Below are 25,022 nucleotides of genomic sequence, written 5' to 3' on the forward strand. Positions count from 1 at the left end.
GAAATTATGTGCATGGGGCATAGGGACAGAGACATAAAGGGGACATGCCATGGGGATGGTATATGGACACAGGGGGGGCAATGACAGATACATAGGGGAGATATTAGAAATGGAGAAAATAGGAGCACAGAAGCGAGATGGTTTGTGGGGATGGGACAGGGACCGAGCTTGCAGGTTCCAGTGGCTTGCACAAATTACATTGTAACGTGCCATGAAAATAAGAGGAAGGAAGGTAGATAGGCCACGCGAGAGGAGCTGAAGGGTAGTAGAAAGGAACAGATGGTAAAGGAGGGAGGGAAGGGTGGTGGTGGAAAGGAATAGAACAGACATTGAAGGAGGGTGGAGAGGAACAGACCCCCAAGGGAAATGTGGAAGACAGAGTGGGAAGAAGACAGATGCCAGACTATGCGGGAGCGGAGGGAAGAAGATGGGTGCTAGACCAATTGGGGGGGGGCGGGGGTTAAGGGAGAGGCACAGTAACAGCAAATGGAAGACGCAGAGAGAAGACACACAGTGGATGGAAGGAATTCAATGAGAATATGTGGAAAGCAGAAACCAGACAACAAAGGTAGAAAAAAAAATTATATTTATTTTTTTTTTTTTTGCTTCAGGATAAAATAGTATATTAGTTGTGTTGATAAAAATTTATAAACAAAGCCCTGCCAGCTGAACATCTCTTTCTCTAGTTCAGCAGCAGGAACTTTGATTTATAAGAAAGGAATAAGCTAAATATTACAGTACTAAGGCTTATATGGATGTAGCGGGGGCGGTGAATGGGATGGCGGTGACGGTGACGGGAACGGCAGTGACGGGGCGGTGCAGAGGATGGTGGGCCGGGGGCGGTGATGGGGACAGATTTTTTCCCCGTGTCATTCTCTAATTGCATGTCTGTTTTGCAGCAATAAATTGTTTTCCTAACCAGTTTAATATACAAGAAAAGAGTGGCTTCCTTAACGAGATTTACTGTTAGCAAGTGTTGTGATGATCTCTGAATGGAATGGAAAGGTGCCTGATTGTTTTTCATCTCTATGGAAAGCAGTTCATGTACCTGCTTGTTCTCTACTCATCACCACATACTCATCTTCATGGCTGGGATATATTTTAAGAGTTTAGCACCAGAACTAATTAGAAAAGTGGCTGTGCCCAGACTTTTCCCAACTCCACATACACCCCCCCTCCACCATGGATTTCATAGCCACTTACTAGTGCTGCTATTCCCTCCACTTGCGTATTCTGTTGAGTAATGGAAAAAATTGCTTTGCCCTCCCTCTTGGAGAAATTTCTCCCTACATTACTGCAACCTCCTCTGCCATCCAGTCAGATAACTGTAAAACAAGGTCTGCACACAGTGTTTTGAAAAAAGACTTTTTATTATTCCAATGCAAATGCAGGACTCAGTTTGTTGAAATTGTTCAATAAATAGATTAGTTTTTCAAACAAGGGAAATTTAAATTAAAAAAATGGAGAAAAGATTAGGTCCTTGGACATCTAGAGCTCTACTTGCTTTATCAAAAGGAGGGAACAGTCATGATCCCAGGCAGATCACTCCCAGGCAGAACAAAGCAGGGTAACGGGAGCTTCCTGTGATGTAGACTGGTGCAATATTACCTGCTTGCCCCCTCTGCATTTCTCCATCTTCTAAAGGACCAGTTTTAGTACCAGCTATTCCCCACCTCCCTCCCCCCATGTCCCTGGACACTTTACAGCTGTAGTTGGGAAGTAGGAGCTCAGCCAGTCGTTGAAGTGGAGAGCATGGGTTAAGGTTACAGCAGTGGCATTACTGTTCTTTTATCGCTTATGCCCCAGGTACTCCCTGCAATCAGGCCTCTGAGGTTGGATAAGACTCCAGAATTTGGCTCTCTCTCCTCTCTAAACCTGGAAGACACTTTTCTCACACATTAAGAATTATCGCAGGGTCTATACAATCTGTTACCTGGATCTGGAAAAAAAAGGATAAATAGCAAAAATCCCTTGGTCTTTAAGACTCTATACCCCAGACACTACAAGGCAAGAAGATATTCACAGGACCCTGCTCAGAATAATTTCAGTGCATGGAGGCATCAAAAGGACATTGTGTCATGCTGAGCTTGATCCTATTGGCATGTTCCCCCATCTTAGCATTTGCTGCAAACAGTGTTATCCTGGGAAGAAGTTCTAATCCTGAGATACAGTACATTCTCCAGTAGTTTTTTGGGTTTGGGTAAGACACAGCAGCAGCAGTAGTAACCTTAGAGGCTTCTGACTCCAGTGCAAGGAAACAGAAGAAGATAATCCAGAAGTTTATAAAAGTCTGTATGCCATTCTACCCCAGCCAGTACTCTCCAGAAGGCTTTAAGGAAGCTTATTAAATTTGTTGAAAGACTTATAATTGAGGTGGCATCTCAAATGCTCCAAACACCAGAGTACAGCAAAATGCAGAGGGCTGAAATGAGGAGATATTTTTATGGTGACCAAATTGGCTCATAGCGAGAAGCCTTTCTAAAGAAGGTCTATATGTGACATTAATTCCTTTTCTTCTCCGGAGTCCCAGATGCAGAGCAGAGTCTTGGATATTGGTTGGGGGACACTGACCTTAAACCTACAACCCTTTCATGTGATTGTGGTAAGAGCTTTCAGAGAGCTCCGTTTTCTTCTTCTATTGTACTGTTAATCCCAGTCCAATCCTTGTGCCCTCCCGTACCTGAGATCAGCCATGTTTGACACTCACTGCCTTCTCCTTACACTTCTGTTTCTAGTCCAGTGAGTTTGGGTGTGAGGATGCGGGGAGTGATACCCGAGTTGAGGTCTGTTTCAAACTCCAGCAGTTGACCCATGAAGTTGAGGTTGGGAGAGATGATAGGTCGCTTGCCCTTCACATATTTGTAAGCATCAGCCATGGTCATCATTGTATGCTTCATCAGGTATGCAATGACGATGGTGGCAGAGCGTGACACGCCTGCCTGGCAATGGATTAATACGCCCTTTCCGCACTGGTGTGCCTCTTCTGTAACCAAAGTGTTAATGAGTTAGTACCATTGATCTGGAATGAGCCCATCTGTGGCTGGAACCAAAAACCAGCCTAAAGGTAGGGTAAAACTGCTGAAGTAGCATAGTTTGGGCTTAAAGGAGAAGGTGTGATATCAAGTTTAATTGAAAAAAATAATGGGAATGTCATACTGGCTTATAAGTGTTTCTGAAGAGGCTTTGGATGGGGCGTGGTCTGTTTTTCTTTCCCTTATCATACATGAGGAGTAAGCAACATCAGTCCTCGAAGTCCACAATCTAGTCATGTTAGGATTTCCCCAATGAATATGCATGGAGGCAGTGCATGCAAATACATCTCGAGCATATTCATTGAGGAAATCCTTACAACCTAACTGGGTTGTGGCCCTTGAGAACTGAGGTTGTCCACCCCTATCTAACACTTTCTAGTGCAATAGGAACATCAGTTTTGACCAATGGGTTTTAGCCCTCCTTGACTGCGAAGTGTGTAAAGAACCTCATTCACATATTCTGCTCCACTTCCCCTCACTCTGGGCTGTTCTGGACTTTCGCAGTCTTTCTACATGCAAAGTTTTAAGAGCTTGTCTGTTATGCTCAGGTTTATTTTCTAATTATTATTTGGGTTTTTTATCTGATTGCGAGGCTTTTTGTGCTGCAGAGGCTCTCTTGTTCCACCTGAGCCATCTCTGGCTACAAGACCCAGACTCGAGGGTTAGAGGTCTGTAGCCCACAGGCACCTGCTTTAATAGATTCCTGTGTGGCCAGCCTGGGTCAACAGTTCGAAGGCTCAGGTAATTAATTCCCTTGGGAGTAAGCTTGCCCCAGGTCTTGTCCGCAGTGGGTTTGAATGCAAGCTATTTGGCTCCCATGGCGGTTTTGATCCTGGATCGGAGCCAGCTGCATTCGTCCCTCACGATGTCACATGGGCTTCGGTGGGGGTCTGAGAGTCCACTTCCATGAGAGGTCTGGACAGCAGTCTGAAGAAACAAGCCATTTGGATGGACTCCTCTGAAGGGGATTCATGCCAATTTTGTGGCGGATGCCTGTCAGAGGATAATCGTTCCATGTGTGGTGTGGCACATATGGGGGAAGAGGGAAAGAGCTACGGGCTTTGCCTCCCCTAAGTCCTCTGAAGTGATGGGAGCCCAGGGTATGCGGGTCCCGGGCCAGAAATTCCAGTTGGAACAGGACAAGGAAGAGTTGGCATTCCCTGTGAAGTGCAGTCACGTGCCAGCACACAAGGCTCAGAGGGCATCATGAGAGCCTCTACCAGGACCTGGCCAGGGTTTCACTCCCAAATTCATCCATATAATACATGAAGCCTTTTTAATCTACAGAGACTGGGTTAATCCCTCAGGGGGGTCAGCTGGAGTGGTGCCAGGACTGGTGCCCGCTAAGAGCATGGGGTTGCCTCAGCAAAGCCCTGTGCAAATGTCAGGGCAACCCCATGCTCTTAGGAGGAAATATTTTTTCACTCAGAGAATAGTTAAGCTCTGGAATGCATTGGCAGAGGTTGTGGTAAGAGCGGATAGCGTAGCTGCTTTTAAGAAAGGTTTGGACAATTTCCTGGAGGAAAAGATCATAGTCTGTTATTGAGAAAAACATGAGGAAAGCCACTGCTTACCCTGAATTGGTAGCAACTCTTAGGATTTTGGCCAGGTTCTAGTGACCTGGATTGGACACTGTGTGAACAGGCTACTGGGCTTGATGGACCATTGGTCTGACCCAGTAAGGCTATTCTTATGACCCTTAAGGGTAACCAGAGCTATGGGAAAGCTCTATCCAGTAGACAACAAATTCCAGCAGCTTTTAATACACCAAAGATGGATTCCTTGGTGGTGCAAGTTACCAAGCATACCTCCCTTCCTAGTGAAAGTGGAGTGGTACTGAAGGATACACAGGACTGCAGACTGGATTTTGTCATTATAAAGCAGTTTGTGGCAGCGGTGCTTGACTTGAAAGCCGCAGCAGCAGCCTCATATGTCGCTCGTATGTGACACTTTAAATTAAGTCGGGCTACGGAATTGGACTACAGAGACTTCCAATTTCTGCTAGGAGTGTGTGGCGCAGTGGTTGAAGCTACAGCCTCAGCACCCTGGGGTTGTGGGTTCAAACCCCAAGCTGCTCCTTGTGATCCTGGGCAAGTCACTTAATCCTCCATAGTCCCAGGTACGTTAGATAGGTTGTGAGCCCACCGGGACAGACAGGGAAAATGCTTGAGTACCTGATTGTAAAACCGCTTAGATTACCTTGATAGGCGGTATATAAAATCCTAATAAAACTTTAAAAAAAAAAAGATTATTCAGTGTATGCTCTTTTTGACCTCTTTAGAGTTTTGATCAAGGTCTCGGCATATGCCATCTCCATCTGCAGAATGCTGTGGATCAGGCAGTGGGTGGGAGATTCTGCCTCCAAGGCAACGTTGAGCAAGATCCCGTTTAAAGGGCATTTGTTCTTTGGTAAGGGCCTTGCTGGTCTAATGGCCAGTGTGGCAGCCCGTGTCAAAGTTGCTTCCAGACGGCAGACCTCAGGCCCCAAAGAGGTCCGGGTGGGAAAATTTTTGTGGCTTGAGGTGCTTTCACCAGTACTCAGAAGCACCCTCCATTCAGAGGACATTTCAGGGCCTAAAACAGAGATTTGGATACCTCCAAGCACCCGAATCCTTTGGCCCTTCCCAGACCTCTTTGTGAATTCACCAGCAGGAAAGCCAGAAAAAGCAGCCCAGAGTACAAGCAACAGTGACAAGCAGAGAATTACAGAGACAAATTTGTCCCCATCCCCACGGGATCTATCTCCATTCTTCCGTCTCTGTCTCTGCCCCATCCCTGCAAGCTTCATCCTCATGTGCACAAGCCTCAAATACTTTAAAATCTTAAGTGTTTAGACTTATCCAGATGAGGACAGATCTTTCAGGTTTGGGACAGGGACAGAACTTGCGGGAATGTCCCCATGCCATTCTCTAGTGACAAGGCTCATAGATCTCGGAGCCATAGAAGCCGTGCCAAACAAAGAATTGGGCTTGGACAGATGCGCAATATACTTTATCATGCCCAAAAGAGACTCTCAAGACTGGAGCCCAATCCTGGACCTCAAGTCTGTCAATGCAGCTCTCAAGATTCCCCATTTCTGTATGGAAATGGTCCAGTCAGTCATTGCCTCAGAGGCACCAGGCAGTGGTGGGAGATTCTTGAGATTCCACATTCTGGAGTAGCATTTCCAGTTCTCTGCTCGAGCTGGCAACAGCACCACACACCTTTATCAAGATAATGGTCGTGGTAGTTCCGCATCTCCACAAAGTTGGGATACAGGTGCATCCTTACTTAGACAATTGGTTGATAATGCCATCCCATACCAAGGGGCTCACAGCAGTGGACCAGGTAGTCCAGCTCCTACAGAAGCTAGGCTGGGTAATAAACTTCAGGAAGAGTCACTTGGACCCAACACAGTCCCTGGAATACTTGGGGGTCCTGTTCGACACAGAGCGAAACAGAGTGTTCCTGCTGGAAGCGCACAGTGTAAAACTCAGGCAAATCTTGGAGATGTGGGTCATACTCGCTCTGATGGCATGGCATTATCTTCAACTACTGGGGTCCATGGTGGTGATGATAGAGGTGGTGCTCTGGGCAAGAGCATATTTGCATTCTCCAGGAGTTTTTACTCTCCCGTTGGTCCCTGCAGTCGGATGCCCTGGATCTCCTTCCTTGGACATGCGCAGCCCTGCACAACTTAAAATGATGGTTGAAGCCACAGTCCCTGTTCCGGAGTGTACTTTTGCACATCCCCATGTGGATGATATTGATGACAAATGCCAGCCTGTAAGGCTGGGGAGCCCACTGCGAAGGACACCTGCTTCAGGACCGACGGCCGCCCTCACAGAGGAGTTGGTCCATAAATTACTTAGAGTTGAGAGCAATATGCTCAGCTCTTCGAGTGCTGGAGAGCATTTTGAAAAGCAAGGCGGTCCAGGTTTTCTCAGACAATGCTACAGCTTTAGCTTGTGTCAATTGACAGGGAGGCACCAGGTGTGCACTGTTGAGATTAGAAGCCCAACTGCTGTTTAGGTGGACAGAGACCCAGGAAGTGCGTCTCCCAGCCTTTTTGCCCACTGGAGCATAAAAGAAGGACAAGGTTCTGAAATCACTGGATGTTTGGATAGTTCTCCTTTGATATTTGGAAGTAACAAATGAGTTTCGACTATCCGATCATCTCTTCATGCTCCTGGGAGCTGCACAAAGAGGTAGGCCAGTGTCAAAAGCAACCATTTCCAGATGGATTTGAATGATGAATTCATCAGCTTATATCGGGAGCGGAAAATAATCCGTGGCCTTGAAATCAATCTCCACAAGGGGCATTGCATTGTTCTGGGTGGAGAGATCACCTCGCCTGAAGAATTTATCGGGCAGCCACGTGGTCCAGCCATCATACTTTCACTAAATTTTATAGGGTGGATGTCGCAGCCAGAAAGGATTCAGTTTGATTCTGCTATACTAGCAGCAGGCTTACCTGTCCCACCCTAAGATCCAGGGACTGCTTTGGTATGTCCTGTTGGTCAAGACTGATGTTCCTGTTGTACTAGAAGGGAAGATTAGGTACTTACCTTGGTAATCTTCTTTCTAGTAGATAGGAACATCAGTCTTGATGCCCACCCTGTCAGTCAGTTAGCCTACTTTCTGTCTCAGACATGCCAATATCGTCAGACGTCTTGTTTACCTCCACTGTCTAGCACAGTTGGGAAGGAGAAAAGATTTATTTCCTATGGAATAACTATTATAAGTGTTAAATTCTAGATTCAGGTTGCACACAAGTAGGTGACATTCGTTTTCACCTTGTTATGCGTTACTATGAGTTATGTGTGTTTATATTTTGTAGTGTCCTTGTTGAGCAGAACAGACTGGTGGTGTGTCAGGAAGAATCCCCATGTGTGTCCCCCCCTTTCCCCTCTCTTGTACACATTCTAGGGCTGCCTTATTGGCTTTGATACAGACTGAGGAGGTGGAGCATGTAAAGGAGGCTCTTGACACACTTTGCAGTCAAGGAGGGCTAATACCTGTTGGTCAAGACTTGATGTTCCTATCTACTAAAAAGATTACCAAGGTAAGTACCTAATCTTCCCATAGCATCCTCATGGCTAATGTGAGACCAAGGTTGGAACACACTGTATATCAGGGCTTCTACAACCTGTTCTGGGGAAACCCCAGCCAGTCAGATTTTCAGGATATCCATAATGGATATGCATGAGAGATTTGCATATCAAAGAAGCAGTGTATGCAAATCAATCTCATGAATATTCATTGAGGGTATTCTGAAAACCTGACTGACTGAGGTTCCCCCAGGCCTGGTTTGGGAATCACTGCTGTACATGATGGCCAGTGGGAAGGCATAAAAAGAGGGGTCATCCAAACTGATGGGAATCCTGCTGAAAGCCAGATGGAAAAAAAGTGAGACTAGAAGCAATGTGTGATGGTTCCCCTACAAGCGATTGCTATTAAATATTCCCCAGCCACTTCATCTTCAAGTAGATACAGCGATTCCCCTTCCTGAGCACTCACCAATAAATTCAAAGGCCTCCTCGAAGTACTGGCGCAGGTTCTGCTTGCCACTGTCTGTGGCAGGCAGCCGCTTGTAACACAAAGTACCAGCGTGGTAGAGAGGCAGGTGCGTTGTTACATTGATGACATGGCTGATGTTCAGGCTTGCCATGTGCTCCAGGTCCTGTGCATCCTTCTCATTGCCTAAGAAGAGGAAGGGCAGGATAGAGCTGAGTTCTGCATTCTCCAGGTCTGGGGTTCCTGCTGAACCACTGCCCTCCTCCTTCTGCTCTACAGATTCATTGCCAAACTCTGCAAGGACAAGAGAACAATTGGATATTTTATTTTCTAAGTTTAATCCTTCTGCTTTTTGCAGTAGTCACTACCCTCTCCCTAGTAGGTGCTAGTGCCAGGGTCTAAAATGCCTCCCCCCAATATTATCCAGGTTCTTAATCTCAGCCTAAAAGTCAAGAAATGAGCATACTATAAATCAATCCAGCAGCTATAAGAGATGTATACAGTAGTGCTGCCCACTTTAATTTGATTCACTTCGGTGAAACGATTCATTGTCTGAAAAAAAATTGGACTCGCCGATTGAGCGAAACCCCCCCCCCCCCCTGGTGAGACATGACCTATCGCCAGGCCTCCTAAAGCAGCTGTGGATTGTGGCTGCTCAGCAGAGGCAGTCCTTGCTTTGATGTAAATTCCAGTTTTGCAAAACCAGAAGTTACATCAGAAGCAAGGACTCCGGTGGCAGAGGGAAAGCCCGAACAGGTCTCTAGCAAGGGGGCTGACGAATCGGTAAGTCCAATTTTCTTAAAAAACAAATCGATTCAAATTGATTCACCCAAAGTGAATCGGAGAATCGATGCGAATCGGGCAGCACTAATGGGGAGAGAGAAAGAAATGTTGCGCATATTAATGGAGGGGAGAAAGGAAAAGATGCTACATGAAGGAGAATAGAGAAATTTGACTCAGGGCTCAAGGCAGGGAGAGAGAGAGAGAGGTGGTAGACAGTGGGAAAGAAACAAATGTTGGATATGGCAGTGGAAGGTTAAAAAAAAAAAAATTTCTATTTTGTGATTACAATATGTCTGGTTAGACAACAAGCATGAGCTAGGACCTAACAGAGTGGAAAAGTCTTTTTTGTTTGATTTTGTTTACACCACAGCGCTGGTGTGGGGTTGGAGACAGTGGAAGGGTGTAGGGTGGGTAGAAAGGCTATAAAATAAACTACAAACAGATATGAGCTAATGTGCACACAGATGATTATAACACACACCTAACACTTCTCAGTGCTCAGAGAACCATTTTTAGCTTATGAGACCACTGGGTGAAGCAAAATTTTAGCCTACTACTGATACGGCTCAATTCTCAATCATTGCACTGGTCCCTATAGTATCTTTAAGTATAATACTCTCTCACTTTTTTTGCTTTTTTAAAATATTTTTTGTCTTTTTAAATGCTCAACTTCAAAACAGACTTAGCTTTTAATGCAGGGGTTTAACGGGTTCTGACGCGTTTCGCCATGCTGCCTCAGAGAACCCGCATCAACACAAACTTAATTCTGCCCTTACCATGTCTGTTTTTGCTTCAGCCACTCTTGCTAAGACCACCCAGTGGTCTCATAAGCTAAAAACGGTTCTCTGAGCACTGAGAAGTGTTAGAAGGTGTGTGTTATAATCACCTGTGTGCATATTAGTTCATATATGTTTGCAGTTTAGTGCACTTGGGGCAATTAATTATTCCTGAATATATATTTGGGTATAAAATAAACTAGCCAGGATGTTTGGGGGAAAAAAAACCACCCACGTGGTCAGGAAAATCAAATCAAAAAATGGTTTCCAGAATCAGGCAGCCCTAGTACACAAAGCATGGAGCAAGTTCCTGGACACATAAGTATAAAGTTCAAATTCAAAACTACACCAATGAACAGTGGAGCCTAGACCTAACACCTGCTGTGTTTTGGCAAATTAAGCCTTCCTCAGGAGTCCTGTTTCACTCACAAATGGGAAAACTGTGCTTTGGTAATATTGCTGTAACTTCCATGGGAACAGCTATCCTGATCACTGAAGTTCCCGTTTGCAGGCCCATAGGAGGGGCCTTAAACAACCTGGGCCAATCAGAGCCTCAGGCCCCTTCCCAGTGCATCCCAGAATGCAGCGGGGAGGGGAAGACCCACCATTTTGAAGAGGCAGGTCTGCTGGTCAGCCATCTAAGTAAGGTAAGGGGAAGAGGGTGGGGGTTGTGTGGCGGTGATAGAGGACATCTCTCCCGCTGTTGGGGGTGAGGGGGTGTTGCTTTGTGGGAGAGAGTGGGCATTTCTCCCACTATGGGGGAGGGGGGTTATTAGTGTCGGCAACGCAGCAGGAGAGAGTGGGCATCTCTCCTGCCGAACTTCAATTTGGATTGTTTTGGGGGGGTTTTTTCATTTGGGGGGGGGGGGGGAAGGAGGGATCTGAGCTATCGTTGCCTTACTTTCCTGTCAGTGCCTGAGCCAATCAGTGCTCAGGCACTGATCAGAAAGTAAGGCAACGACAGCTCCAACATGTTGGTAAATTTTGGCAGCAAATGTGGCACAACGAGGTTAGAGAATCACTGGGCAATTATATAAAATTGCTCAGAGTGATCATGTTAATATTAATGATCTGATTGTACTACATTTGCATGGCAGTATTGGAGACTGCTAGAAAACTCAAGACCTCGCGAAGCCATATTGATAATCCACCGCTACAATACATGCACGCTAAATCAGCTGGAACCGTTTTAGCAAGCACATTAAAGGCAGATTTTAGTTTTGAGAATCTGCTCCTAAGACAGCAGAGAGCAGCGACATATCCAATGCCAAACAAAGATGGTGGAAACCCACCAGTACAGCTTCTGCATTGCCAAAAGGTAGGTTGGCCAGTGGCATAGCACCATACTCTTTGAAGTACACATTATGCTAGAGTCCCTGGTTTCTGTGTGTTTTCGCTAAAGTTGCAGAAGTCCTTCCAGGCCTCATATTTTCTACATAACAGAGGGACCTGAAAAATGTGTACACGTTTCAATCCCAGCGCCCACTGCAGTTCATGTCCGTGCAGTAGACTGCTGAAATCAGAAGTCTGGATGCTAATTGTGATCACTTTGAGCATCTAATATGAAGTCTATATAAACCTAGTAATAAAGCTTTTATGCAGATATTTTTCCTGTTGAAGTGTGTATACATTTTTTTGGGCCCCTCTGTATTACTGGGGCGTCCCTTCCTTGCTCTTTCAGAATGTTTTCTGAGTGTCCGCTGGTATTTTTTAGTCCCGATTCTTAAATTTCTGTCAGTATTTTCAGCCCCTGGCAGGCATCAAACCTGTCCTAAGTTACCAGCAAGATCTGTTCCAAATGTCACTGGAAGGGGAGGGGGGGATGAGGGTTGATTTTCATTCATATCCTGCTAGAAAGCAGGCTTTTTGTTCTGGCTGGAACTTCTAATACCTATTGATAAAAGTGAGGCATAAAAGAACAATGTACTAAATGACACTAGTGCTGGGCATCTGCTGCTGCTGATGTCATGGGGGAAGAGGAGAGCTGTTATCAGACTGTGATATAATACACTATTCTCTCTGGGATTTCCCAACCCCCACCCTCTGCAGGAAGGGTGATGTAATGGTGACCATGCTGGGGTAATTCTAAGTGATTAGAAGTGACACACACATAACCATTCCTACCTCCCAACTCACCATCTGGTCACTATGAAGACTCCATGCCCCTCAGCTGCTCATCTTTTGTGTTCAGAGCAGCTGTTGCTCTGCCCCTAGCAGATGGGGTTCTGTTACCCTAAGCATGTTTCAGGGATGGAAACTGAAGGCAGAATAGTGCAGCTGCACCAGATCTTCCATCTGAGCTAGCAGCAGAACTCTCCTTTCTTCCTGGCTGCTCTTTCACAAGAAAGCAAAATCTGAACAGTATGGGACAGTGAGAGGGTCTTTTTACCCTAGTTGTATTTAAGGAATTCTAAAACTTCTGCCTCATCCTTTAATGACAGAGGAAGCTATCGAGAACTGAAGCAGGGAAAGCTACGCTGAGTGATGTGGGGTTGTGGTTCTGTCGAGTAAGAGAAGCAAAAATCTAAACCTGCTGTATCTGTTTCTCAATCGTAGGTGGATAAAAGAGGGCTAAAAAAAACAGCTGAGCCCAGAAATCATACAGGAAGTTAGTGATAGAGCCAGGATTAAGAACCGAGAGGTCCAGGGGGTATAAAGTAACTTGCTCATAAGGACTATGACTGAGCTGGGGACTGGAAAAGAGGAGGGAGAAAGTAATTTACCCAGGGTCCCAGAGAATCAGTGGCGGGGCCAGGATTAGAACCCTCTAGACATGTGCTTGTTGAATACATAATGCTTACATATGATCTCACAGGCAGAGAAATGCATTTGGCCTCTTGCCCTGCATAACTGGCATTTGAACTCCCATTATGGAGAAATAGAAAGCACCATGGACAGGAACAGCATTCAGTCCTGGACTTCTTGCAGGTGGCTCTAGTCCAAGGGAGTAGCCCCTGAGTCTTTTCAATTTGTTAATCCTGGAAAGTGTCATCAGTGCTCACAAATAACTCAATGGGCTCAGTAATGAGTCAGGAAGTGAAAGGGCACCTTATTTGGAAATACAGCCTGAAAACTTCTTTGGTGTACTAATTAAGCAGTGTGAATGCTATGTAGCATGTGTGTGTGCTCACACTTCTGTCTGGTGGAAAGAGCATACCTGGTTTATGTTTTTAAAAGCATAAGCCTTGCAATGTTACCTTTTCTTAGAAATGGGTCCTCTGAATCCTTATTCAAAGGATTTAGTATGAGGTGTAGGTTTTGGCCGGTGGGGGCTCTCTGGGATTCACTGCTCATGTCAGCAATATCACTGCAATCCATCTGCTCTTTAGGACAGAACCTTTTCAGGGAGTCCTTGCTGTCATGGGATGTGATAAAGTCCAAGACTGCCAGCTTGCTCTGCTGGAGGCGCCGCCTGCCTGCACCATCAGTGTAGGTGAAATGCATGGCACCCTGGAACTGACTTTTGGTGAACTCCATTAGGTTCCGGCAGTCCAGAGTCAATGGGACCTGCTGGTGGATCTTTGACTTGGTCATCTTCCTTGCAAGCTCCTCTGGCCAGATGGTGCGGACGCTATAGTCGTCCTCATAATTGCAGCTGAATGAAGAACCCTGTGGATCATAGGTCACGATGGGGTCACTACTGCAGAAGCTGCAGGAAGAACTGAGAGACTTGGTAGAAGGATTGCAAGCAATGCAGGCCAAGGATTTCAGAGCAGAAGTGCATGGCAAGCACCCCATTTTTTTCCCAGAGACAGGGCTACAGCTGGAACAGCTCAGGGACCTGAGACTGGGCTTGAATGAAAAACAGCTCAAAGACTTGAGACTGGGCTTGAATGAAAAGCAGCTAGCTGGACTGGCATCATCACACCGCAAGAGCCTCCAGCACCCTCTGCAGCCACACTTCAGTGGATGCATGGTGCCCTTGAAGCAACCAGTTTTTGGACTAGAGAGCTGGGAAGAATCAATGGTGGGAATTTGGGCTGCTGAAGGCTTCGTGTTCTCCTTTGAAGAACTCTTCTTGCCCTTAGGTTGAGTTGGGGTAAACTTGAGTTGTTGGCAGACAAGGTCCTTCTGTTTCACCCCACTTTGCTGGTTTAGATCTAAACACTGAGGGCGTTCATGCTCATGACACATCCCCTGTACATTACGTAGCGTCAGTCCATCTTGTATATGTGAACAAGTGGATGAAGCAGAAGTTTTGTGCTGTCCAAGGTCAGAGTTCTTCCACTCTGGTACACTACCACCAATGCTCTTTTCCCAAGGGAGTTGGTGGTGGTCCTTCTTGGGTCTTGGGTATAGATGGTGTTCTCTGGCAAAGGTAGGAGTGAGGTTTAAGGCTAAGGTCTTGGGTCTCTGGAGTACCACGTTGCGATCTTCCAAAGGTGAGGGCGGCATCAGGAAGCAAGAGCTACCAAACGGGAGAGAAAAAAAGCCATGAGAACCAAAAACATTGCAGAAAACATCTAATTAGCACTAGGCACTGCCTTACCCTACCAACCCGTCAAGCACAAGAATGAGCTCTCTAGAGCAATGATTCCCAAACTGGATTCTGCAAGAAATTATAGAATCTATGAGCATATATATGTTAACATAAATTGATGGTTCCCTAGTATTAAAATATTTTAGTAAAATGGGAATTACTGCTCTAGAGATCCATCTTTCTCCCTCTGCTACCAGAGCAGTACCTGTTTTGCACACACAGAAAATACTATAAACAAAGACTGGGGCTCCTACAGTGAGAATCTAGAGATGGGAACAAGTTAGAGAGGCCATACAAATATGCTACCTTGGGAGAGCCAGATCTGAAGCAGTGGAGAGGACCAGACAAAGAAACAGAGCAAAAGGCAAAAAATGCCAGCTAGATTTGTGCCCTGGTGCCTGTGTAGTTACAACAATGAATCCGCTCCCTTTATTAAGACATTACACCATCTTTGGCAAGTCTGCTGTTTCCCCAAATAAGCTCCTGAGGGAAGGCACCTAAGCTGCAGCAGGAAGGACAACTTCCTTGGGCACCAGGCTAGAGAAATGCCATGCTACCTTTCTGAGTCAGTTTACAATGTACGTTTGTCAGCCCAGTGGGGAAAAGGAGAGCCGAAGTTGGGCTTTGCACAGCAACTGCCCTGGCAGATATCTAGTGAAATGAATCTTGCAAAGGGTTGTGCTCAGAAACTATGAGCTATGGTTGAAAAGTAATGCTCTTCTCTACCTATCCTTGTCAGGTTGTTATATATGTGGAATCATTTTACTCCTTCTATGATATGTGCTTAATAATGACAGAAGTAGCAAAATGCCCAATCATTTCTACTTAGAGGCCTTTGTTCTCAGTTTTTATTGTAGTTTTCCCAGGATGTCAGGATTTATTACAAAAAAAGGGAGAAAAATCAATGGAATAAAATTACTTATTTTTATTAGGATTTTTTTTTTTTTTTTTGGGGGGGAGGGTTGTGGACAGAAGTCAAGGCAGGGAGTGGCTGAAGAAAGGGGAGGGCCCATTATTGAGTGAGAGCAGGTGAGAAGAAGTCCTGAGTCCAGGGAAGAAGATATGAGTCATCCCACAGTGAGCTGTGACTAAACAATCATTCCAGATGCAACAATACACCACCCACCACTGGATTCTCCTGGTCAGGACTGGCAAAAAAATCCAGAAGAAATTGAGAATTCCATTTTCAATAAAAGATGAGAAATGCGCTGTTCCTGTTTACCTCCATCAGCTTCCTTCACAGTTCCTCACCCATGTCCATCCTTTACCCCTCAGCCTAAAGTTTGACTCACAAAAGCAACATTTATAACTGTTTAGTTTAGAGATTTGAAGGCAGGGGCAGCAGAACACTTTTTTCGGTTGGAACCAAACAAAATTTCCCCCAGGCTCTCTAGTTGCTGATGCTGTGTTGTAAAAATTACTGGTGGGGCTATGGCCCCAGTGGTCCAACCCTTTCCACTGCCTAGGTGTGAAAGGAGTTTTGCAAAATTTCTTTACAAATCTTTGCCTTGAGTCCCTCTTTTTATGATTCGTTTTGTGACTGTTTGGCCAACATCTGTATCTGGCATGGATCAAAGAGATAGTAGATGCTGTGGATGGGCCATTTGGCTGTTATCTGCCATCATGTTTCTGTTTCTAATGTGTGCCATGAAGCACTGCCATGCACACCTATCACTCCAAAGTGGGCTTTAGGTCCAGTTGAGTTTCTCTTGCCCTTTCTTAAGTTAAATTAAAACAATTATGTAAATATGCGAGTGTAGAAAATGAACCAGACTCATTCTGACAAGGTCCATCACACTGAGTCATGATGAGTAATATCCCACCCAGGACATGGTCTTTTCCTTGCTCTGAAACTCCCCAGGGTAGCAGGCCAAAAGGTTGCATAGTCAGCAAGGTATGAAGCTAGCTCTGCAGTTTGAGTTTATTCGGCTTCATACTCCTAATTATCAATATATCAGTTTCTTCTATTCTTAGAGCACCATACATGTGCTCACACCAGCTAAAGCAGGTGGGTCCCAAATTGTGAAAGCTCACGTGTTGATTTTAAACAGAATTGATTATGGCAATTTGTATACCAGGACCTTAAATCTTTTCTGATGCTCTAATCCAGAACATGGCAGCTCAATTGTGGACAGATGCCAAAATGTGAGATCACATCTACTGGTTGCCAGTTCCATGGAGGATTACATTCAGAATCCTATTTATTGTGTTTAAATGCTTTAACCTGACATATCTCACTAGAAGGGGCAGTTATAAAGGCTGGAAGTCTGCATGAAGTATGAAGACTTTAAAAAACGCTATACTGGAAACCCAAATTAAAGGCTCCTTTTACAAAGCTGCAGTAGTAATTCTCCTGCAGCAAATGCATTGAAGTCCACAGGAATTGAAAGGGCTTTGGTGCATTTGCCAAAGGGGAAATTGCTAACATGGCTTTGTGAAAGGAGCCCTAAAAGAGGTTGAAAAAAGAACAAACAGCTTGGCAATGAGGCTAAACAGTGCCATAAAGAGGGCTATTAAAGTCAAAAAGGTATCCTTTAAAAAATGGAAAACCAAACCTAAAGAGGAGAAGGATGGGAAAAGGCTGAAGACTGAGACTTTTATTAGTATTATCATAAATAATAATTCTGTGACGCCTGTTATTATTTTTTGTGTGTGGCGCAGAGGTTAAAGCTATAGCCTCAGCACTCTGAGGTTGTGGGAACAACCCCACACTGCTCCTTGTCACCCTGGGCAAGTCACTTAATCCCCCCATTGCCCCAGGTACATTAGATAGATTGTAAGCCCACCGGAACAAACAGGGAAAAATGCTTGAATAGCTGAATAAATTCATGTAAACCATTCTGATCGCCCATGGGAGAACAGTAGAAAATTGAATTAATAAATAAATTTTACGTGGAGCGTGAGGAAGGCAAATGGAGATGAAGAAGTAAAATAGGAATGAGTAAAAAACACTAGTAAATTAGATGTGAAAGGGAGAGTAGTTAACAGCAAAGTAACAAAAAAAAAAAAAAAAAGAGAAAATTTGAGAAGAGCCGTAACAAAGGGACAGAAACTAAAAACATGTTACAAGCATATTAAAAAGGGGGGGAAAAAAAAAACCCAACAAGAAGGAGTCCGTAGGAGTACTAGATGACTAAGAGGAAAAAAGAGCACTCAGGGAGAATTGAATTAATTATTTGCTTCAGTCTTTACTGGATTTATTCATATTTGTTATTTTGTCACTTCCAAAAGCAGCAGGGGCACACATCTCCACCAGAGCCAATTTGTTTAGGTAATGAGTCTAAGGAACTGAAACAAATTGGCCTGAACCTGTATGAAATGCTAAAGCAAAGAATCAAACCCAAAATGGCAGCCCTGCCAATGCTAATTTGTCACATATTCAAATCGATGGACGTAACCAAGAATGGTCAGTGTAATGCCAGTTTTTAAAAAAGATTCCAGGAGTGCTCCAGAAAAGTGCAAAATGGTAGCAATTATTGTTAAGATCAGAATTACTGGGTACTATAGACAAACCTGGCTTTAAGAGGGAACAGCCGGAACGGAAAGGAAATTCATGCCATACTAATCTGTTGAAATTCCTTGAATAAACATATGGATAAGGTTGAGCCAGGAACATTAAAAAGTCATAGATGGGAGGCAGTCCCCTTTTGTGAACTAGGAACTGGTTAAATAGAAAACAGTAGGATTAAATGGCCAATTTTCTCAGTGGCTTGCCTCCAAAATCTTTACTGGGATCGGTGCTTTTTAGGTACATTTTTCAAAGCAAAAGAGTGTGCCTATTTGTTGACGGTTCACGAGTCCTCTTTGTCCATCTGCATACGTCTGTTTGCACAGATGCATACCAAGTTAACAAAATGACTGAAAGGAGCAGTGAGTCATGGGGGTGAAGGGAGATCTGGTCTTATCATTCAAAGGTGAGCGAGGCACCACAGCTAAAGAATAACAACAGGAACCAAACTGCCACTGGCACCTTAAGAAAACTGGAGCTGCAGCAGCACAGTGAGTGGTTTACTAATAACCAACCCCTCATCGGAACCAGAACAGGCGAACAGAGGTGCTATGCTGATATCCTGAGTAGAGGTCTGCACGGGAACGGAGATCGCGGGAATCCTGCGGGAATCCCCCCCTAACCCATGGGACTCCCACGGGGACCCCCTTCTAGCCAACAGGACTCCCACGGGGATGGAAGGCTTTGGAAGCAAGGTTCATCCATATAATATAATGGACACGTCTGTCTTAGTAAAAGAGGGGGGTTTATAAGTTAATTACCTGAACAGAAAACAAAAAAAGGGTTCCACCAAAGAAATTCCACAAGGAAAACAGCAGCGCAAACACAAAAGAAACTGTGGAATTGACGATCCTGTCAGAAGTAATTGCTGCTTTTTATGGGGACGGGCGGGGATGGAGGTAATTCCTTGCGGGGATGGGTGGGGAGTGAGTGTTCCCGCTAAGCTGCGCTGGGGTGCGCTGACGCACAAAATATTACCTCGCAGCGCACAAGTTTCTCGTCACAGCGCACACAGTGTAGAGCACAGTTCTTCAACCGCCGGTCCGCAAACAAAATCTTGCCGGTCCGCAAAGGATTCGGTCCCCGCCGCAACGAAAGGTCGGCGTCAGCTGACTTGCAACTTCCTGTTGCAGTCGCTGTGCCGGGACTCCTGCCTTCGCCGGGACTCCTGCCTTCCACCGCGTTTGCCTCCTGCCTTGTCTCCGCACCTCCAGACCAGCAGCGGCAGCTGTGTATGCTTTTAACTTCGGCACAGAGCTGCCCCTAATCAATAGTTTAGCGCGGTTTCATAAGGCAGCCTCGGGGCCTTTGCTAGGCCGGCCCACATCGCATCATCGAAGCGGGCCGGCTATCAAAGGCCCCGAGGCTGCCTCATGAAACCGCGCTAAACTATTGATTAGGGGCAGCTCTGTGCCGAAGTTAAAAGCATACAGAGCTGCCGCTGCTGGTCTGAACTCTTGGGCCGCTGAAGGAGGGCAAAAAGCAGCTGTCCTGGAGGTTTCCCTTCCTCTCGCCTTTACAGGTTCCTTTTTTCCACCTTTTTTTTTTCCTTCAAACGGCAACGGGCCCCAGCATCGACATCAATCAAGTAAGTTCCACTGTCAATCAAGCGGTTCTGCTCGGCCAAAGCTTCCCCTGTGACATGAGCCACCCTCAGGGGAAAGAAAGTGACCCACAAAGGTGAGGGGAAGGGGGGCAGATGATGGAAGTTGGGGGGGGGGGAGAGAGAGAGAGAGAAGGGGCAGATGATGGAATGGAGGAGATGAGAGAGAGAGAGAAGGGGACAGATGATGGAAGTGAGAAGAAGGGAGAGAGAGCAGAAGGCAGATGGATGTCAGTTGAGAAGGGAGAGCAGATGCTGAATGGAAGTGGGGAAAGAACACATACTGGATGGAAGGAGGAGATAAATAAAGGGGGAAGAAAATAGTAAGATAATGGAGGGGTGAGGGAAAGGGGTGACAAGCTGTGTGTAGACACAGTGAAAAGAGGGAAACGGGACTAAATAGTAAGAAAGAATTTAATTTAGATGGAGGCAGAAAATAGAGAAGGAAGACCAGAGAAGAAAAGGGAAGAGAGAGCAGAGAATGATCAGATCTGAGTGGAGGAAATGAGAAGAGAGATATGCTAAAAACCACAGGGGGGAGGGAAGGATAGAGATGCCAGACCATGAGGGGAACAGAAGGAAGATGATGGATGCTAGACCAAATTGGGGGGTGGGGGGGGGCAGGAGGAGAGATGGCAGGGAAAGACAGACAGTGAATGGAAGGGGCAGATGCTGGACTGAAGAGACAGAGAAGGTTATCATGCTGCTGTACCGGGCCATGGTACGCCCTCACCTGGAGTACTGCGTCCAGCACTGGTACTTTAAGAAGGACACGGTACTACTCGAAAGGATCCAGAGAAGAGCAACTAAAATGGTTAAGGGGCTGGAGGAGTTGCCGTACAGCGAAAGATTAGAGAAACTGGGCCTCTTCTCCCTTGAGCAGAGGAGATTGAGAGGGGACATGATAGAAACATTCAAGGTACTGAAGGGAATAGACTTAGTAGCTAAGGCAGGGAGAACGAGAGGGCACTCTCTAAAGTTGAAAGGGGATAGATTCCATACAAACGTAAGGAAGTTCTGTGGTAGAAAGCAACATATTTATTTGGCTCATAACTTGCTGGCGCCCGATATTTTTAGCTCACAGTGAAAAAAGTTTGCTCACAACACCCGCCCGCTTAGAGGGAACACTGGTGGGGACGGAAAGGATTCTGACAGGGACGGGTGGGGACGGAGAGGATCCTGGCGGGGATGGGTGGTATTTCTGTCCCCACGCAACTCTCTAATCCTGAGTGCAACCCTGGGGTTAGAAAGAGAGGATAAGTGGTATTGACAAAACTTGTGCTGTAGCTATGGCAAATTGTAACCCGTTAATTATATATTATGTATGTTAACCTGTAACCCGTTCTGAACTCGGGGAGAACAGGATAGAAAATGAATTAATATATAAAGTGAAGGACAGATGCTACAATAAGAGAAGATGGAAAACAGTGAGTGGGGCAGGGCTTACACCAAGGAAGAAAGTGTGCAGTATAGGAATCTATCACAAAAAGGTATATCTATACACAGAGAAGATAGGTATGGGTGCTTAGTAGGTAAATAAGAATTTGGAACTGAAAGCAGCTTCAAAGAATGAAGTCTTTTGAGTCTGCATTTTAATACTGCCAGGAATGGAGCTTAATGTACCAAGTCAGGCAGTTTGTTCCAGGCATTCGGTGCCACAAAGTAGAAGGGACAGAGTCTGGAGTTGGCAGAGGAGAAGGATACAGATAAGAGAGACTTATCCAATGAGCAGAGTCTCCTGGGCAGAGTATAGGGAGAGAAGAGAGATACTGAGGAACTTCAGAGTGAATACACTTCTAGGTCAGTATGAGGAGTTTGAACTGTTTGCAGAAAGGGATAGCAAACCAAAGTGACTTGAAGAGAGAAATAGTGTCGGCATAGCGACATTGGCGGAATACGAGGCTTGCAGCAGAGTTCCAAACAGACTAAAAGGGAGAGAGATGGTTTAGCGGAAGGCCAGTGAGAAGCAGGTTGCAGTAATCTAGGTGAGAAGTGATGAGGGTCTTAGCAGTGCACTCAGAAAGGAAGGGTTAGATTTTGGCGATGTAGATAAAGAAACAACAGGTTTTGGTCATCTGTTGGATTTGTGAAGAGGAGGAGAGAGATGAGTCAATGGTTACCCCGAGGTTATGAGCCAAGACAGGGATGATGAGGGCATTGTCCACAGAAATAGAGAATGAGGGAAGAGGAGAGATGGGTTTAGAAGGAAAGATAAGGAACTCAGTCTTGGCCATGTCTAATTTTAGATGGTGGTGAGACATCCAGGTAGTGATGTCAAACAGTCTGTCACCTGGGCCTGGATGTCTGTAGAGATTTCAGGTGTAGCATCATCAGCATAGAGGCGATACTGGAAGCCATATGAAGAGATTAGAGCACCAAGGGAAGATGTGTAGATGGAAAAAAAAGAAGTGGTCCCAGGACAGAGCCCTGAGGTACACCGACCAATAGCAGGAGGGTGGTGGAGAAAGATCCACCAAAGCATACACTAAAGGTGTCAAGGGAGAGATAGGAAGGAAATTATGAGATAACAGAGCCCTGAAACCCAAGCGAGGACAAAGTATCAATGAGTAGGTGATGATTTAGCGTGTCAAAAGCTGCAAATAGATCAAGGATGTAGAATAGAGACCTCTGGATTTGGACAGGAGCAGGTCATTAGAGATTTTAGTAAGGGCAGTTTCTGTAGAATGAAGAGGGCAAAAGCCTGATTGAAGCGGGTCAAGGATAGCTTGAGATAAGAGAAAGTCAAGACAACGGTTATGAATAGCACATTCAAGTAGCTTGGATAAGAACAGAAGGAGTGAGATGGGGCAATAGTTGGAAGGGCAGGTAGGGTCCAGCAAGCTTTTTTTGAGGAGTGGTGTAATGATGACATGTTTGAAGGCGTTGGGCACAGTTGCAATGGAGAGTGATAGGTTGAAGATATGGCAGATAGAGGGCACGACAGTAGGAGAGATTGTGGTAAGTAGATGGGTGGGGATGGAATAGGTGGTGAAAGAAAATGTGTGGTTTCCTCAATGACTTCAGGAAAGGAAGAGAAGGTGTCGAGGGATGATGGGTGGATTGGTTGAGAACTCAAGGTTAATTTTTTGAACCTTGTCGTTGAAGTACTCAGCTATAGTCTGGGGGGAGAGTGGTGGGGGGACCTTGAAGGAGACGAGAATTGGAGCCAAGAGAATGACTCAAATAGAGGAAGAATATGAAAATAAAAAAAAACCAAAACCCCAAATAATTGATAGGCAACTGAAGAGATGGAAAAGAGCAGAGAAAGTGAACTTAAAGAAAGCAGAGGAAGAGAAGAAATCCTACCAACCAGCATTTACTAGTGTGTTAAACAGGACTTTTTATGTCTGAGTAGGACTGCCAACCTGGACACTGGGGGGAAAGCTGTAGCAGAGGAGGGTTAACACCCTGCCACCCAACCTCACTAGAGATTCAATGATCTCTAGTGACCAAGGCCAAAAAAGAAAAATTAAATCTGAAAAAAAAAAAAAAAAAACTCTCTCCCTACATAAGCATGGGCATACATAGAATGCATACAAGTCACAGTGTGTTGCACAGAGAATCACACATATATCATAATCACTTATCCAACGCACATGAAGGCTCACAGTTTGATGTGCATTTATAGAATCACAATGTGATGCACACAGAACTACAGGCACGTCATAGTCATAACCCGATAGCCACTCGGGCGACAACGTGATGTTTACACAGAATCATAGTCACGTATCCGGCACACACATGGAATCATTCATGGTAATGATTACACACTGCCCACACATGTCAGCACACGAGCAATCTGCGCTGATGTCATCGCTAAACCGGTTCTAGGGCGGACGCCCGGCTGTCAGCTCTCAGGCACTTCCTGGGGAGAAAGTCCAGCGGCGCCTGCACGTGCGTGACACCCGGATAAGGTCCTGAGGGCAGGAACAGGACTCCTGATGCCAGTCCGGCTGGCTGATCGCTCTGCCGTTTGCCGGGGGGGGGGGGGGGGGGGGAGGTCTGAATTTCGGCAGGATTCTGATTATTTCAGCAATGACGTCGGAAATTAACCCTTCAGCTCCCGCGTGGACTCTCGCTTGTATCTGAAATTCTTTCCCTTCCCATTTCTTCCTGATCTTGCGTCCCTCTACTCGTCCCCCGGATAGCAGTACAAATCCCAATCGATTCCCTCTACCCCCTCCCCCAAAGCTCTATGGAAATAAAACAATAATCGGAGTAGCTGCAGTGCAGTGTCAGCCACCTCTGTCTGTCAAATCCCTGCCACCGGAAACCATGCATGAAAGAAGCATTCTAGGGGCATCGCTCTAGTACTAGGCCACGTCCAACTGATACCCGAAACATATGTCCCTTATGTTTAATCTGGGGGGGGGGGAGGGTGTAAAAAAAAAAAAAAGCATTTAATTTCATAGTCATAGCAGGAGGAAGGGAGAGATCAGATTAAAGACAAGATGGGAGAAAAAAGCAAGAACTCTGGTTCCTATCTCACCTGCCAAATGTTTACCTTTGACCACATGCAGGGAAAAAAATGGGGGGGGGGGGTTGAATCCCAAGAAAGAGAAGGGAGGACAGAATTTTTGCCTTGCAGCAGTGCTCTACCTGCATCAACGCCGAGGCCACAGCTGGAGTCAGCCGGGGAGCTGGAACAAGATGATTCGGTTCGGTGTTCTCTCGGTGCTCAGAAACGGGTATTCTCCTTAGATGTCTGTCTGAGGGGGTTTTTCCTGTTGAGATCTTTCTTTTTATTTTGTTTCCTATATGCAGAGTGTGGATGGGAGGAGGAAAAGGGAGGGGGTGTGGCTTGGCAGGGGATGACATCACCGCCAGCCAATGGGGTGCCACCTTTCTAACAATTAAAATAAGGGGTTTTTGAAGGGAGGGTACTTGTAAGCAGCTGAAGACAGAGTGACTGATGGGGGCTGATCCAACCCGCAAAGCATACTGCTAAACTGACTCAGCCTAGGGAGGATGTGCCAAGACCGATCCGACATTAGTAACGTCCGTCTTTCACCCTTCTGGGATTTCTTCCTGTGCATTCTCCTGTCAACATGCAAATTCTTATATTGATCAGGAGGTGGGATCGATTACCTGAGAAGAGGGGCAGCTAACAACTAGTGCACTTCAGTTGTACTGAGCAGTGGCCCCTGTTCTGAAACATACATTGCACACTAGCACACAGTGGCCCCCCCTACTGAGACGATCTGAAAGTCCCTCCTTGAAGGCCACAATCCAGTCAGGTTTTCAGGATTTCCCCACTGAATATGCATTGAAAGCAGTGCAAGCACATAGATCTCATACATATTCATTGGGGAAATCCTAAAAACCCGACTGGATTGCGGCCCTC

At 45.7% G+C, this 25,022-nt stretch overlaps 1 protein-coding gene across 1 annotated transcript; it reads right to left on the reverse strand.

Moving 5' to 3' along the window:
* Positions 1–1,338: 1,338 nt before the first annotated feature.
* LOC117365339 (dual specificity protein phosphatase 10-like) lies at positions 1,339–24,431 on the reverse strand. Its single transcript, XM_033955661.1, has 4 exons — positions 24,278–24,431; positions 13,285–14,495; positions 8,532–8,822; positions 1,339–2,983 (listed from the first exon to the last, which is right to left on the reverse strand). The coding sequence occupies exons 2-4, from the start codon at positions 14,480–14,482 to the stop codon at positions 2,718–2,720; spliced, it is 1,755 nt and encodes a 584-aa protein (XP_033811552.1). The 5' UTR covers positions 14,483–14,495; positions 24,278–24,431; the 3' UTR covers positions 1,339–2,717.
* Between the last annotated feature and the right edge of the window lie 591 nt (positions 24,432–25,022).

Source organism: Geotrypetes seraphini, chromosome 8, assembly GCF_902459505.1.
Source record: "Geotrypetes seraphini chromosome 8, aGeoSer1.1, whole genome shotgun sequence".
NCBI lineage: Eukaryota > Metazoa > Chordata > Amphibia > Gymnophiona > Dermophiidae > Geotrypetes > Geotrypetes seraphini.